General features: G+C 40.3%; 1 protein-coding gene across 1 annotated transcript in view; it reads left to right on the top strand.

Moving 5' to 3' along the window:
- The window catches only part of LOC146816612 (cysteine-rich venom protein LEI1-like), a 193,494-nt gene that overhangs the window by 21,920 nt on the left and 156,839 nt on the right, over positions 1-14,735 (top strand). Inside the window, exon 3 of the mRNA XM_085610487.1 lies at positions 7,964-8,083. Coding sequence (XP_085466613.1) covers positions 7,964-8,083 — 120 coding nt within the window. The remainder of the gene's footprint in view (positions 1-7,963; positions 8,084-14,735) is intronic.

Below are 14,735 nucleotides of genomic sequence, written 5' to 3' on the forward strand. Positions count from 1 at the left end.
TGCATCAGGTACACTATGCAATACACAGGCTAATAATCAAATGTGGAAACAAAAGACAAGAACTAGAGAGTCCTGGTATTTCCATGATTTAGAACACATCTGATCCCACCGAAGATTAAAGAAGAAGGAACCAAAGGGTAAAAAAAAACAAATTAAAATAGTCATTGAAAATTTGTCATGTTCAAAAAAAAAAAAACTGTAAGTTATCTCCTATTGAGGTGGAAAACTTGTCTTACTATAGTATTGAGTCAGTTAACCAGTCCATCACTACCCTGACAGTCAGACTGGAAAACATCGAAGTAGGCCTAAAGAAAATTCTTAAAAACCAGTCTGGTCATACAAAACGGTAATTATACATAATATGGGGGTCCCTGGTACATTACTACAGTCTGGAAGTGTGAACCTGAACAATACACCAATAATAATAAAAGGGCTGACTGGTTAAAGGAATACGAAAAAAGAGAAATGGGACTAGGACATAGCTAAAATCCCCAATAACTAGGCACAATGCAACATCAATCAGGGGAGAAGCGGCAAAAGAAAAATCTATAGGAAGAACGATAAATTACTCGGGTGATAGTCAAGTTTGTGACACAATACCAAGAGTATGGGTGATACACAAAAGTCAAAATAGTACACAAATGTTAACTCTACCGCTGGCCCCTACACCATATCTGGTAATCTCAGCTAATGTTCCAGTTCCTCACAACACCATGTCATGTACTTTATGCACTATGAACCTGCAGCCCAAAACCCAATATTCGGGCCTGCTTAATTTGTCAGGCTTAAAATGAAAATTACACTTTTTTTACTTTCCTAACCCTCCATTTGACAGCTGGTCACCAGTTAGTGGTGACCGGCTGTCAAATATAACTTACTGTGTCGCTTCTGACACACAGGACCAGCAGGAACAATCCATAGAAGGACAAAATGCAAAAACATGGAAAACACACAAACATTTTGTTTTGTTTTCAAAGGAGTCATACAAAAAAAAAATCATCTTGATTCAACCTACTCCTGATACTTCACATAAATATGTGGGCATGACTACAAGAAAGATTAAACTTCGGATCGGTGAACACCGGAGTAATGTCCGATGCAAAAGAAGTGCAACCAAATTGACTGAGCACTTCCTGCGTCAGAATCACACTGCAGACGATCTACACTGGACCATTATCGAACAGGTGAAATCAACTTCACTGTTCGAAAAAGAACAACGCTGGGTCTATAGGTTGTCTACACATCTGTCAGGACTTAACGACAATATTCCCTGGGGCACAGTGTTAAGACGCTAAAACAAGAGCCTTCAAATTAAATATCCAGGTTCATTACAATGGTGTAACCCCCCTTTTTTGACCTATGGACCTACTCTGTATTATGGCCACTTTGGGTCTTTGATCATCTGTAGTATTTTGCACATTGTAAATTCTGTGGATGAGTCTGATCATCCCCACTATATAGATCAGGCTAAATATGGTTTTGATTTGTCACGAAACCCAAGATTTTGCAGAGTCCCTGGGGCAATGAATTTACTAAATAACTGAATCTCCGTAATCGCTTTGGGAAATAGATGGTAGTCGGCAGTCGGATTTAAAATATCGAGTTGCCGCTGCACGGCGTTTTTGAGTTGAATAAAGTTTTAGGTTGAAAGGAGCCTTTAGCGCTCTAGCGTTTTCAGTAGATTGCATTCATATAGTCCTTCTTTTCTGTCTCAAACTCAGAGACGTGTTGGGAAGGACTGATACATTCACTTCCGGGTCGTCAGCGGCTCACTATCTGCATTTAAACACAAGCCCGTCATTATGCCTTTACCTCCGGGCTCGGCGTACCTTTTAGGTGCAGACTGCTGGCTGTGGACTTGGATGATGTAAGTACTATCCTCCCACTAAATGCGATCCCTCAAAATTATACTATACAGAATATTGTGGCAAACAATCTGTGCAAGGGACGGTGTGATGCTATATTTAACGCTTACCCCGCATTTCTCCTTCTGTTGCCACAGCTGTTCTGTAGTCCCGCAATCCGCCTCTTGCCCAAGGAGCGCACACCCACTCTTTTATACGTAAGCTGCCAGCGTTTTTATCATTTCAAATTTTGCTTTCCTTCTTTGAAGTTGTTAAGCATTTTTAACAGTGTCTACGATATATGTGATCTCTATCAATACTAAGAATCTCGTTTGGCCAGAGTATCGACCAAAGTGTGGAAATACTCTATCCATATACTGTTTGATTATATGGATTTTGGCATGTTTACAAAGTTTGGTAATTCTATTGATCTTCTTGTTCTGATTGTAACACAGAATATGGCTACAAGTTTATACAGACTATGTTAATAACGTGGGGACTGATCCGGTCTCCTAGGCTTGGCTTCGTGTATATCTGATGAATATAAGGCAACTATTATGTGTCTCCTTAATGAAATCCATTTTTTTCAGAAATACGAGGTCTGTTTCCAGAACTGTGGGAGACCTCCACTGGAACCGTGAGTCTATCGGTTCTCTGCACCTGAGGTTAGGGTAGGCCTTAGCGAGCCTATACCGCCAAGGTGCTTTTTTCTGTTGTATAATTAGGTCCTGATGAAAGCTTAGTGAACAAACACCTTATAAGCTGAAACATGTCGACCGCTTGACCACTCATAGGATACATCTGACCAAATTAATGTCAGTAGTAATTATCCTTCACAGTTTTTAACATATTCCTGTCTCGTCACTATTAAAGTGTTTTGGTGTACGACACATGGTTTTTTTAATAAATCCTTTCCACTTTTTTCACACTTATCACTTCACTTCACTTTAGTCTGAAATTGTTGCTCCGCCTTAATTTGAAGCATCGAAGCACACCAGAGTTGCATAAGGCTACTCTGGCTAAAACCCCATGATGAAGCATGTCACCAACTATGTTGGTGAGTGAGGGTTTTATTTTTTCATCAGATTGATTCTGTTTCCTTCACACCTTTTTCCAAGCACATGGTGTACTATGGTACATCCGATCTTTTGATTGCGTCACGCTCTTTTGTTGTTGTTACATTGTTTTTGGGGGACCAAGAGTGTGGACATACCCTCTCTCTCCTGTTGTTTATTGTTGATACTTCACATAACACACAAAATATCAATTGTAACCAACCATCTTAAATTAAGGCAACTACATGGACAGTATTTTTCAAAAGCAAAAATATGAATGTATTGCCCCTTTTAAGGCCCTGCTTTGAGCAAGGCCGTGCAGGAATGCACTTCTCGACCTTGCACAGTCCTCCAAGAGCTAAGAATAACACCTCAGCAGAACTTTCTGGGCTGCTATCCAGCCTCTGCCAGCATTCCTGGTCCCCGCCACTTTTCAAGGTTCCTATAGTGTGCAAGCATTAATGTCTTCTTGTCAGAGAAGCTTTTCCAAGCAATGGTTTCTTCATCTGTTTACACTCACTCCTAACTCCCACCTTACTGACCTCAAGGTCAAAATCTGCCTCGCGCTCTGCGCTCCTCAGCCCTGTCTCTCTCCTCACCCTGAAGCTTGTCACAAACAAAAAAAACTTCCTAACTCTTCCTAACCTTCAATAATTAACCCTATTTAAAAACATGTTATATATATTACTTCTTTTAGGGGCTACAATTTATTTCTATTTTTAAATTATTCAAACTTTTACTGTGAATAACTCACATAACATAATAACATAACATACTAACTTTAGAACAAATGTTTGTTACTACCCTATGCAACGGTACTTAGTTCATCAACCTTAAAAGGATGAACGTCTCAGTAGGTCTAGCTAGAGTTAGAACCTTCAATCTTGATATTAAACCCAAACCTCTGCACTGGGCACATTGGCTCACTCAGCCATTAAAAGCAACCCCAACTGGGAACAACCTGCAAATTTGTATTATACCTAAATATATGCATTTACTGAAGCCTAAGGCACTTTAAAGCTATTGTAAAGGGCAAGAATGCTGTTTAAATAGTCTATTTTACCCAATTTCTACTTTGATATTTGGGGCACTAAAAAATAAATATCCTATAATTGTGCTACATCTTAATCATCCTCAGAATGTTCTTTACAGATTGCAGATATTGGATATTAGACATATCTCTTGCAAATCCTTTAGAAAAAATGAGTTTTTTAAGCCTGCGCCAAGTGAAATTCCATATACAAATGTCCTCATTATGCAGTACAACACAACTTAAATTAAATTATAATGCTAGGAGGTTACAGTATGAGTATTAAGCTTTATAAATAGTAAAACAATTAATTTAGAAGCACTTATTTTTAATAATTATTTTTCATAATTAATAATTATTTTTGATAAACCCAATCATTTTTGATAATTTCACATATAAAAGCAAGCTGCATCCCTTGCCTGCCACTTTTTTTTTTTTTTAACAGAACAATTATTTTAACATTGGAACCAAGAATATTCTTATAAAAATGCTTAAAGAGAGGAAACCCTTAACTGAAATGTCTTCCTGTAATACAAAATAATGAACCTTAGTTTTGGAACCTTTTTAAAACAACATTTTGAAATGCAAAGTTTCACCCGTGTTCAACTGAGGGCGAAGTCCTGGCTAAGTAAACATTCCTGTCTATTAGAGCTGCTTGCTTAGCGACAATAAAAGCATGTCTCTCAGTGTTGTAACATGAGCACGGTGGCAGTCTTTTTCACACTAAGACATATCAATGCGTGTTGCGTTTGAGTTCAGCAAAAATGTACTTCAGCTGAAGTGTTTGCCTGTTAATATCTAATACAATGTATGTAAGTAAAAAAATACTATAAGTTTATTTTTCTACAACACACATAATTTCCTTTTTGAGGCCATTGTATTACTAGTGAATGTGAATTTTAATTTTATTTTTTAAGCATTTAACAGTTTGTACATGTGCATAATTGCTTACTCTATAAATTATATAGCAACATATAGCTGTTTAGCATATCACATGGTTCATTTCTGGATTTTTATTTAATTTCTACTTAATACTAATTAACTGACATTTTGCTTAACAGACTGAAAACATCAAGAAAAAACACAAACACACATTGAGCTCATTTCAGACATAAACAGAAAGGGGTCAAACACTCAGGACACATACATTTAACCCACAGAAACACACATTTTAACCCACAGATCAACACTTAGGACAGAAACAAAGGACAGCCCACAGACTGTACTTAAACCAAACCATTTGTAACTACTAGTTGCAAGTCATATTTGCAAGAAACGCTTCTTAATAGTGTTCCAATAGACTGCAAAAAAAAACAGCCCAACAGACTGCTATATGTCCTGCCATACGATGTTGTCTATCTAAAACCTCAATTGTATAATCATTCTCATTATCTTTAAACTGCTGGGCAGCCTGTATAACAGTCATGCCCTTTTCCTTCCTATCTCTTTTTGCTTGTCTTATTTATTTCTGTTTGGCTTCCTTGCGCCAAAGGCGGAAAGAGTCAAACATTGCCGGCCGGGCTTTTCTTTTAAACAAAATTGCTTCCAAATTATTTAATATGTTAGGTTCAAAGCTACCATTCTGTGGCCACTGCAGAACCCCATCGTTCTTTGTGTATCGGATCCATGCCTCATTAAAGGCAATGGGGCCAACACCATATTTAGAATAAAGCTCATAAGTGGGAGTTTCAACCGGAGGAATTGGACAAGAGTCCTCCAGCCGGGAATCCCTATCACAACCAAAACAACAAAACTTTCTAAACTTACTCAGACCAGGCATCGTTAATTCACTGGACTGTTCACAAACATCAAGGGGTTAAATCAAATAATACAGCACAAATGTACTCACCCCTCGGCTTCGGCTTTTGCAATAGCCGAATCAAAGACCCAAATCAAAACAAAATAGTGGGAGCTACCCACCAATACTTAACTAAGTGTCTTCTTACGCCAACAGAGGCCCGTCTAACGTCTCGCGATACCATACATCACCAAAAGGGGGCCAAAGCAAGGCGGCAGTCAGGGCAGCAGTCGTCAGCAGCCGTCAGGAAGGAGAAACCGCGCTGAAAAAGACCTTCGGACCACTTCGACATACAGGGGTCTCTTGACGTGGTTCGCGATTCCTCCAGAATTTTCTTGCGGGGTTCCTCGCGACCTTCAGGTAAAACCGCTACCTCTGAAGCCGCCTCACAGAGGGCACCAATTGAAGAACCAGGGCCTTACGGGCCTGGCGGCGCAGGGCACGCCTTAATCTCCTGAGTTCACCTGCTTTGTTGAACAGAGACACAGGACACTCTGTTGAGCGTAGAAGATCAGGTTTATTAGCAGCAGCTAAGTACAGTTGTTCCAGAAGTACACTCGGTATGTTCTTAGGAGACTGCCACTTTACACCATGGCGCACAATCTTTTATAGCACATAGATTCACCAAGAACACTCCCAATGCATACATGGTTAGCCAATGAGAAGAGTTTGAAAACAAGATATAACCAATGAGAAAAGTTTGAAAACAAGATATCAAGTAACCCAAATAAACCTCTCTTCCAACTGTTTTTGTCACCCCTCCCCACAAGTTAATCAGTGGTAGTGTCTACAACTCAACTTGCAGGTGGCAGGACACATTTGTATGCTTTGGAGGACAGTTGTGAAATGAGAGAATACAAGTAGAGAATACCGAAGGCCAGAAGATAAGATAAAGTCAGTAAGAATGGTGCGAACCAACAGACTGTCGAGACAGGGTTTAGTCAAACCAGACGAGGATTAGTGGACTCAACCAGTCCCTGACATTAGTTTCGTAAACAGAGGCAGGAGGTTATTTTGACACGTCGTAGTAAGATCAGCAGAAAAACTTTGTTCATTGTGCTGCCTGAGTGAGGGCAACAAAATGGCGACAGAATACAGAATGGAGTTAAAACTGAATTACCTCAGAGGTGTGTTTTCAATTATATAACACAGCAGCAGCTCACTAACATTACTGCAAATAAACTCTGTGACACCCTCCCATTTCTCACATGTGAGGTCCTGTTTTGATCTAAAAGAAACATTTTTTTACAGATGTTGCATGAAACCTAAACACATTTCTCTGCAAAATGATTAACATGGACTCTCACACGTAGCTCACATTAAAGATTAACTAAAAGAAAACAGTATTTAGATCAATCTGTTTCAGAATTATTCAAGATCATCGGGCCAAGACTCTGCAGAACAGAGCTGGTTCTCTCTCAGGGGCCCCCCTGAAAGGTTGGGGACCTGGGCCACAGTCCACTTTGCAAAGTCTTAAAACGTCTCTTTGCATAGCTTATCTTTAAATGTAGTCTTTCCAGGATCAATATTCATTGCAGTTCTCTTGTCCTCATTTATTCATTTATCAGTTTTATCATACATGGGGAACCACACCGGATAGGTTCCAGAGAGTTCTACAGAGCATCGAGGTACATGAACTAGACTACAAATGGCTAGGCCTGGGTAGAGTTTGCCGAGAACTCCATGAAGTGAACAAAAAACACAACTTAACATTGGCGAGCGAGGAAAAGACTTTGCTAAGGTACATTGAGCAGAGTTTTTTGGAACTTTGCGTGCTCTGCCAAGGGTGGAAAACTCTGCAAACAGAGCAAAGTTTACCACCCAGGCCTAAAAATGACACAGAGAGTACAACTGGAAAGCTCTTATCCTACATCCACCCCTTCACCCCTTTTTATTTATCTTAATAGAGAGCGTTTACTTTGAACTAGCATTTTGCATATAGTTACTAAGATTTATATATAGTTAGATTGCATCCTTGCCTAGACTGTAGGCATTACAACATGAGCATAATTTATTACAGGCTAGGGATACACAGAGTTATCGCAAATGGTCTTTTCTTTGTTATGGAGTCAAGAAAATTAAACAAACATTCACTAACACTTGGGACTAATTGTTCTTTAAGATATCTGTTAATGATGGTTAATTTTGGGCCCTACTGTTTTTGAAAGACAAAGCAGTTTATATATTTCTTATTGAACACATGGTAACAGTCTTATTGAACAACTATTTTTCATAGTCAAATGCCATCCCGGGATCATCAACGGCAGAGAGTGCTGCCACAGAGAGAGCAGCAGGTTCCACCACAAAACACAATGATAGCCAAGTGCTAAAACCCAGAATCAAAAGTCGAAGACTGGTAAGATGCACTAATTTGATGTTTTAAGACCTAGAATTCTGTACTTATTCTGCACCATTATGCTTTCCTGTATTCTGGATCAAGACTCAATAACGCAATTTACAAATAATGGAATCAAAATGATGAATAAATGGTGAAAGGTTGAGCCATTTGTAAATGTATTAAAAACAAAGGTTGCTTTGTTGGGCCAAAGCAGAGACAAACAGAGAGAGGGACTGAGCGCCTGTGTATTTGTCTTAGAGTGCACATATAATTTCCGTGTGAATTGCGTGTAAAAGACATATAACAGCAAGTATAACAGTATACTCAGAAGTGGGTGGATTTCCTGCAGAGAATGCAAAGGGGCCTATTCACAAAGTCATTTTGAGTGTGTAAAGTAGGACACCTGTATCACTCTTTAATGTACTCCTACATGCCAGGGAGAAATGAACCAAAACAACTAGAATGGGAATATTTATGGATTATTTATATAAAGTTAGTAAAAGTAGAAAACAGTTTTAGTGCTGATTCACGAAGGTATGCGGAAGTATGTAAAATAATACTGCTATTTTGCTACATCATATTTATTAATGTTTTTGAGTAAGGCTCCATTATCTTCACCAGGTTACTTGATGTTTGTTCTGCTCAGTAGCATTTACTTGCAGAAATAACTGATGGTTACAATGTCACCACCAGTTATTCCTCGACTTTAGCAGGCATGCTAAAATAATGGAGACGTTGACTGCTGATGTAAGGTTTGTCAGGGCTTCAGTTACATTTGTATTAACATGATGTTCCTAAGCAGAGTAATACATACATTGAAAACAAAGAAATACTGATTATTTATGTTTAATGAAACAGAATTAATGTGTCAATAGCTATGCAGATATTGACTTTTTCTGTAGCAAAAGGCAGAGAGAGAGAAGCAAGAAAAGGGCAGATTAACAAATTTGTCTGGCAAAGTAGCACAGAAATCACGTTTTCTGCGCTGTGTTGCATGCGTGGTAGGAATATAATAGGGCCGCGCCATAGCTACAAAGATATAAAGCTGTTTTTCTCTCTCAATGCCCTGGAACTCTTTAACCCTGTCTTGCGCCATGTGCATCATAGTGCCAGGGTGTGTCTGTTATGTCTAGTGTATGTTTTGTACTTCAAGGGCATTCCAGCACAAAATCCTGTGCTTAGACTAACTTTAAAACTTTTCCACATATGATGCATTCTGCGCAATGCTACACATGCACTGTTGGAAAAGGTATGAGAATGGTGTCAAAACCCATACATGGTTGCATGAAAATGCTTACGCACATCGAAAGAATACCACATTGATGCAAAGTGGGACAAAGCCGCATGAAGCTGTATTGTTTTTACTTTTTGACAACTTCCCAGCACAGAAGGCGTTTTGCGATGGAAAATAAACAGTTTATCAAGCCTTTGCTCCGATTTGCGTCACTTTTTGTGGCTTTGCAGCGCTGCAAAGTTTTAATACACCTGCCACCAAATCTGTCAGCAAAAGTACAACAATAGTAATTGCACTATTTACTAAAGATTAGGGGGCAGATTTACATGGAACTGATGCATCTGCATAGATGCGTCAGTTTCCTTGCGCCAGCGTCAAATGTCCTTACGCCACAATGGACGCGCTCTATTTACAATACCGCGGACCATGGCAGAGAGATTAACAGATTAATCAGAAATTCTTACGCATCTGTTGGCCCAAAAGTCTCGCATTGACGGAGTTGTGTCGCAAGCACAACGCAACTCCAGCTATGTATTTTGAGGCCTATACTTACTGTACTGAGTCACTTCTTACACCTGCTTCAAGCAGGCGTAATGTTTTGACGCAGTGGCATCCTAAAAGTGGCACGGTGAAATCTTGTAGATTTCATTGCGTCATTTTTACGATGCCTTCCTGTGTGGGAACGCCCACCATGCATACATTATACCTGACGCAGGTATAATGTGAAGCACGGCTTTACAACGGGACACATCTTCCTAGATGTGTCATGTTGTAAATAGGTCGCATTGTTTGCGTCCCTGTTGCTTAAAAAAAGTGATGCAATTACGGCACAAGAAGGCCAAGGGGCTTGCAAATCTGCCCCTCGAAATATGATGTTCGCAAGTTTTTACCTTGGCCCATCATGTGATACTGCCCTGGCGTTTCATTGTTTAATTCTGTTTAAATAGTGCCTGATCTTAGCAATAAGTTTCATAGGATTAACAAAATAAAACAAAGCAAAGTTTCTGCCACGGTCTTTCAAGGGTTGGTAAAGTGCTAAATGAATGACCATTCAGTAACCTCTCTCTATTACATTCTGATGGACTCTTGCATTCGCTGTCTTTTGTTGAGGTTACATTTTCGTAAAGTGCCCCTGCTGTGCATTTGAAGATGCGATGGGATTTGATAACCCGGACTTCCAGCACCTGTTGATGTATCCCTAGGCATTTTAAGATGTCCACCATGGCCCCGTTACAGATTGCATGGTACGGACTGAGTGCAAACTCTGCCTTAGTAATTACTAGTACCTGCCATAACAAGCAACCAGTACCATGCAATTATGAGTTAGTCCCCATGGAATCAGGAACTGCAGGCTGATATTTCCCAGGTGATATTCCCTTTAAATGGGATTTGATACATACTTTTGCAAGTGCATATTTTACCATCTGAGTGTGTATATATCATTGAAACCTGTCAGGCGTTCAGGCATGAGTGCACATTAACTGGTTAAATAAATGCAGAAATATACACATTTCAGCGTCATTTTTTCACAAAACCTAAAATAAATATGGATAAATACCGGTAAAATGAGCAAAAAATAAATATGGATAAATACAGTTGGAAATGACAAAAATATAAATACCATAAAACCGGGAGCCCTAATTATAACGCACTTGTTTTATCTTAAACACTTAGGGCCTTTTTTAGAGCTGTTTATCCAGCGCACCAGGATTCCAAGACGGAGCTGCAGCCTGTCCAGCGAGCACAGACTGACTCATGCTGTCTTGAACCAAGTAATACTACTGAAAGGAGTTGACTAATTCTCCTCTGATGGAATTAATACCGTCATGTTTTTGCACCTAATTGATCGGCCAACCAGATAATATATCCACTAATACAACTGTTTGGAGCCGTATTGAGAGCTCCCATGCAGGATTAATTAGCAATTAAGCACTTCTCTGAACACACCCCCAGAATATTTTCCATTCACCTGGGCCAGTGCTTCACCCTTTTTCAGACGCCCACCTAAGCGTCCACCTGTTATAGAGTAATATCTCCTTACCGCCCGACGCCTTCATTATGTCTACCTTTAATGATTTTTCTGATAACACTAGTCTCGCCCAGTTTTCCTAATTTCTCTTGCTCACATACGCTCTGTCCTGAAGATGACCTAAAGTCATTGAGATCGAAACGGCATCGACCCCCTACAACAAAAACTCCGTGCATTGTTTATAACTTGTTAATTAGTAGTCTCCTTTTGTGTTGTCAATGCAATGTATATATTTTAAAGTAACCCTCACTCACCACATCACGCTTGCTGTCACTTTTATATGTGTGCACCTGAACTATTTTTGCATATTGTTGGAAATAAATAGCATGTATTATTTGACTGGAATGTGTCCCTGGTAACAAAATTCCTTGCGTCTCCTTTTGGCACTAAATGTCCATTCTGATTGAGACATACTGTTCTAATTCTCGCGCAGTTCTTGCGTCTACCTTGGACCACGTTGGCCATTTAGTAACCGTTGTTTTCTAAAAACCTTATTTAGAGCTTGGCAGACATAACACTCAGTCACAAATTTGGCAGATGTTGGTCGGCCATATTGCAGGTTCATTATAGCATGTGGTACTTGTATAGGGTGAACAGGTTATCCAGCATGTTTTTGACACAGTATAACATCCACTGAACTATAAATAAGGCCCTTAGTCTCTATGCACGTTTTGCTGCAGCCTATCTTAAACAGTGTGTAATACAATTCTAAACTAATGGCTTGCATATTCGCAGGCTGGGACCATATACCTCTATAAATACAGGTCACTATATGCCTACGCACCAACCAATATACAGTTCTGTGATTTACTGGCTACAACCACAGACATCTGCAGTGATAATTCAAACATACAAACTGTCATAACATAAAAACATGTAGTTCCCTTCGATTACTTTAACATGCATTTATTTTTCATTTAAGGTGTGTATATGTGTTTACCTGAAGATCAAAGGACAACAACATAGTTGCAGAATATTTTGTTCTTTTCACTGACAAATCTGGTTTCACCCCTATAGCCAATTACTTTTCCCTTATCGCACTCATGATCTCAGTTCCCATATATGTTTGATGCACTTCAACTTTTGGATGAACTACAAAATACTTTCTAAGAGGCTGTCATTGAGGCCCCCTCTCTGGCACAGTTCAGCAGGCATCACCCAAAGAATTATGGGTATTCCTAAAGCTTCAGGAGCCCCAGCTAAGACACAGTACAGGGGAGGCTGTAGCCCATTCAGACAATGGGCATTGCACATCTGAATTTGGTTAAGTAGATTGGTGCAATAACATAGGCTAGGGCTAGGGGATACTCAGGTAACAACTTTGCATGCTCCTTACATGTAGCCGTAGACAGTAACTGTAGCAAGCTACTTCATTTGCATGGAGTGCCCGCAGATTTTTGCCTTAGTTGATTTTTCTGACTGTTGAACTCTGGGCAATTTACCCCCACTATGCAGTGGTAAAGAGTCTGTGCTTCTCCTTTCAACATGATTAAATTCGTATAACTCCAATATGGCTAGGAGCATATTTACGCAAAGGTTTGCAACACACAACGTGGTATATGCACAACACAAACCTTAGGTAAGATTTATGAGGCCACGCAAGGCCGTCTTGCATGGCCCTGCATGGCTTCATAAATGTGGAGTAACGCGGCGCAGCGCAAATCGTTGCGTTGTTGTACTCTGCCCGGGGCAGGCTTTCAATGGGTATTGCATGGGTGTTCTCACGCAACTCTCATGGTTTTGTATGCATTCACAGATTTACCAGAACTGGTAAACCTGGGAATGAGCCAAAAAGTTAAGCCTTCCCAGGGGAGGCATAACGAGGAGAAATATCTCTATTTCTCCTTGTTTCTTCCTCTTTCTATGTGAGCTGAAAACTGCCTTTTTGTGTAGGGAGGTGTCTCTTCCTGCACAAAAACAATCCTGCATGGGACACAGGTGCAATGATGCTATGCTGCCAATGATAGTAACAACACAACTACTAACCATCACACTCCTTCAAGTGCGACAATTCAGACTATTCCATTACACATCTCTGTTTCTGAATGTATACAAAAGCATCGATACATCCTGCAATATTTATTTGAAATAGGCAGATAGCCAAAACCTATGCATTTATCAATGCTTGTTAGTAGATTCCATCCAATCATTGCATCAAGGTTTGGGCTGTAAGCATTGCTTCTCCATTCCACTGATTTACACCCATTCCTTCCCTGGTTATATAATGGGTGTGTGATGATTTAACCTCTTCTATGCCCATGACGAGATAGTCTCGTCATGGACCCCGCCCGCTAATGAAAGGCCCGGCACAGGAGGGGGAAAGGGCGGGGCACTGAAGGGGTTAAGTATGTATTTTTCCAGACCTGTCCTGGCTCACGCCCTCACAGCTGGTACTCAGGATCACAATTACTGCAAGGACCTAGGTGAATGACTCTCCCATTTCAGAGGCAGCAAGCTCAAGGAATCTCTCAGATCCCTCTTGCATGTCACTATATATTTATTTCATAGATCTCATACAAAGAACTTGCTTAGATATATTACTTGTACGCAAAATGAATAAATGGCAAATTGATCATTTTTGACGTGTGTACATTCGAAAAACAAACTCACTCATGAGAGTGAAAGACGGATAGAGCGCTCTTTCACAACCGCACTCAGACAGGCCTTTTATTTCACCTGGCATTTCCTCGAGGAGCTGGAGCCCCTGGTGGTCGGTTTTGAAAGTGCAGGCCCACTCCTGGGGCCTTTGTCACTTTCCACCAAGTTCCAGGAAGTGAACTGTAGCCGGCACGAGGAGGCTACAACAGAGAGAGAGAAAGAGGGGGAGGGAGAAGGTAGAGAAAGCGATCAGAGAGAAAGAAAACGAAAGAGAGAGAATGAGTGGATGGAAGAGTGAGATTGTGTGAGGAGACGAAGAGAGGGGCTGCTTTGAGCGTTTTTACCAGGGCTGCTTTTGGTACAAAGTTCTACAACACTTTATGACACTTTCACCCAGACCTTTAGCAGTCTTTACTATAGTAACAGATTTGAGAGTGGAATACAAATGTACCTTTTACTGTGTGTCACTCAGAATTAGTAAACCAGAAGCTCGACTATGGTCTTCCTTGCCCCTCTGCAAAGAATTAACCCAATACATTAAAATAAAACTTAGGGGGGGGGGGGGTGGAGGGGATCAGCGACCCTGTCCTCTGGAAGTGTAATTTTTAAGTCTTAGAATAGCTTAGGCAAGCAAGGAGTTGAATGCCTTTCTCTGACATATGTGGTAATCTATAGAGGTCAAACCCCGGGAAGGTCACCGCAGTCTTTACTCGCCAGGAGGTGGATACATTCCACCAATACATTGGGTGATGATGGCATCTGTTTTGTCAAGGGCCTTAGAAAAAGCTCCGAAAATGTCCCATGAAGCA

The sequence above is a fragment of the Triturus cristatus genome, chromosome 6, assembly GCF_964204655.1.
Source record: "Triturus cristatus chromosome 6, aTriCri1.1, whole genome shotgun sequence".
Taxonomy (NCBI): Eukaryota; Metazoa; Chordata; class Amphibia; order Caudata; family Salamandridae; genus Triturus; species Triturus cristatus.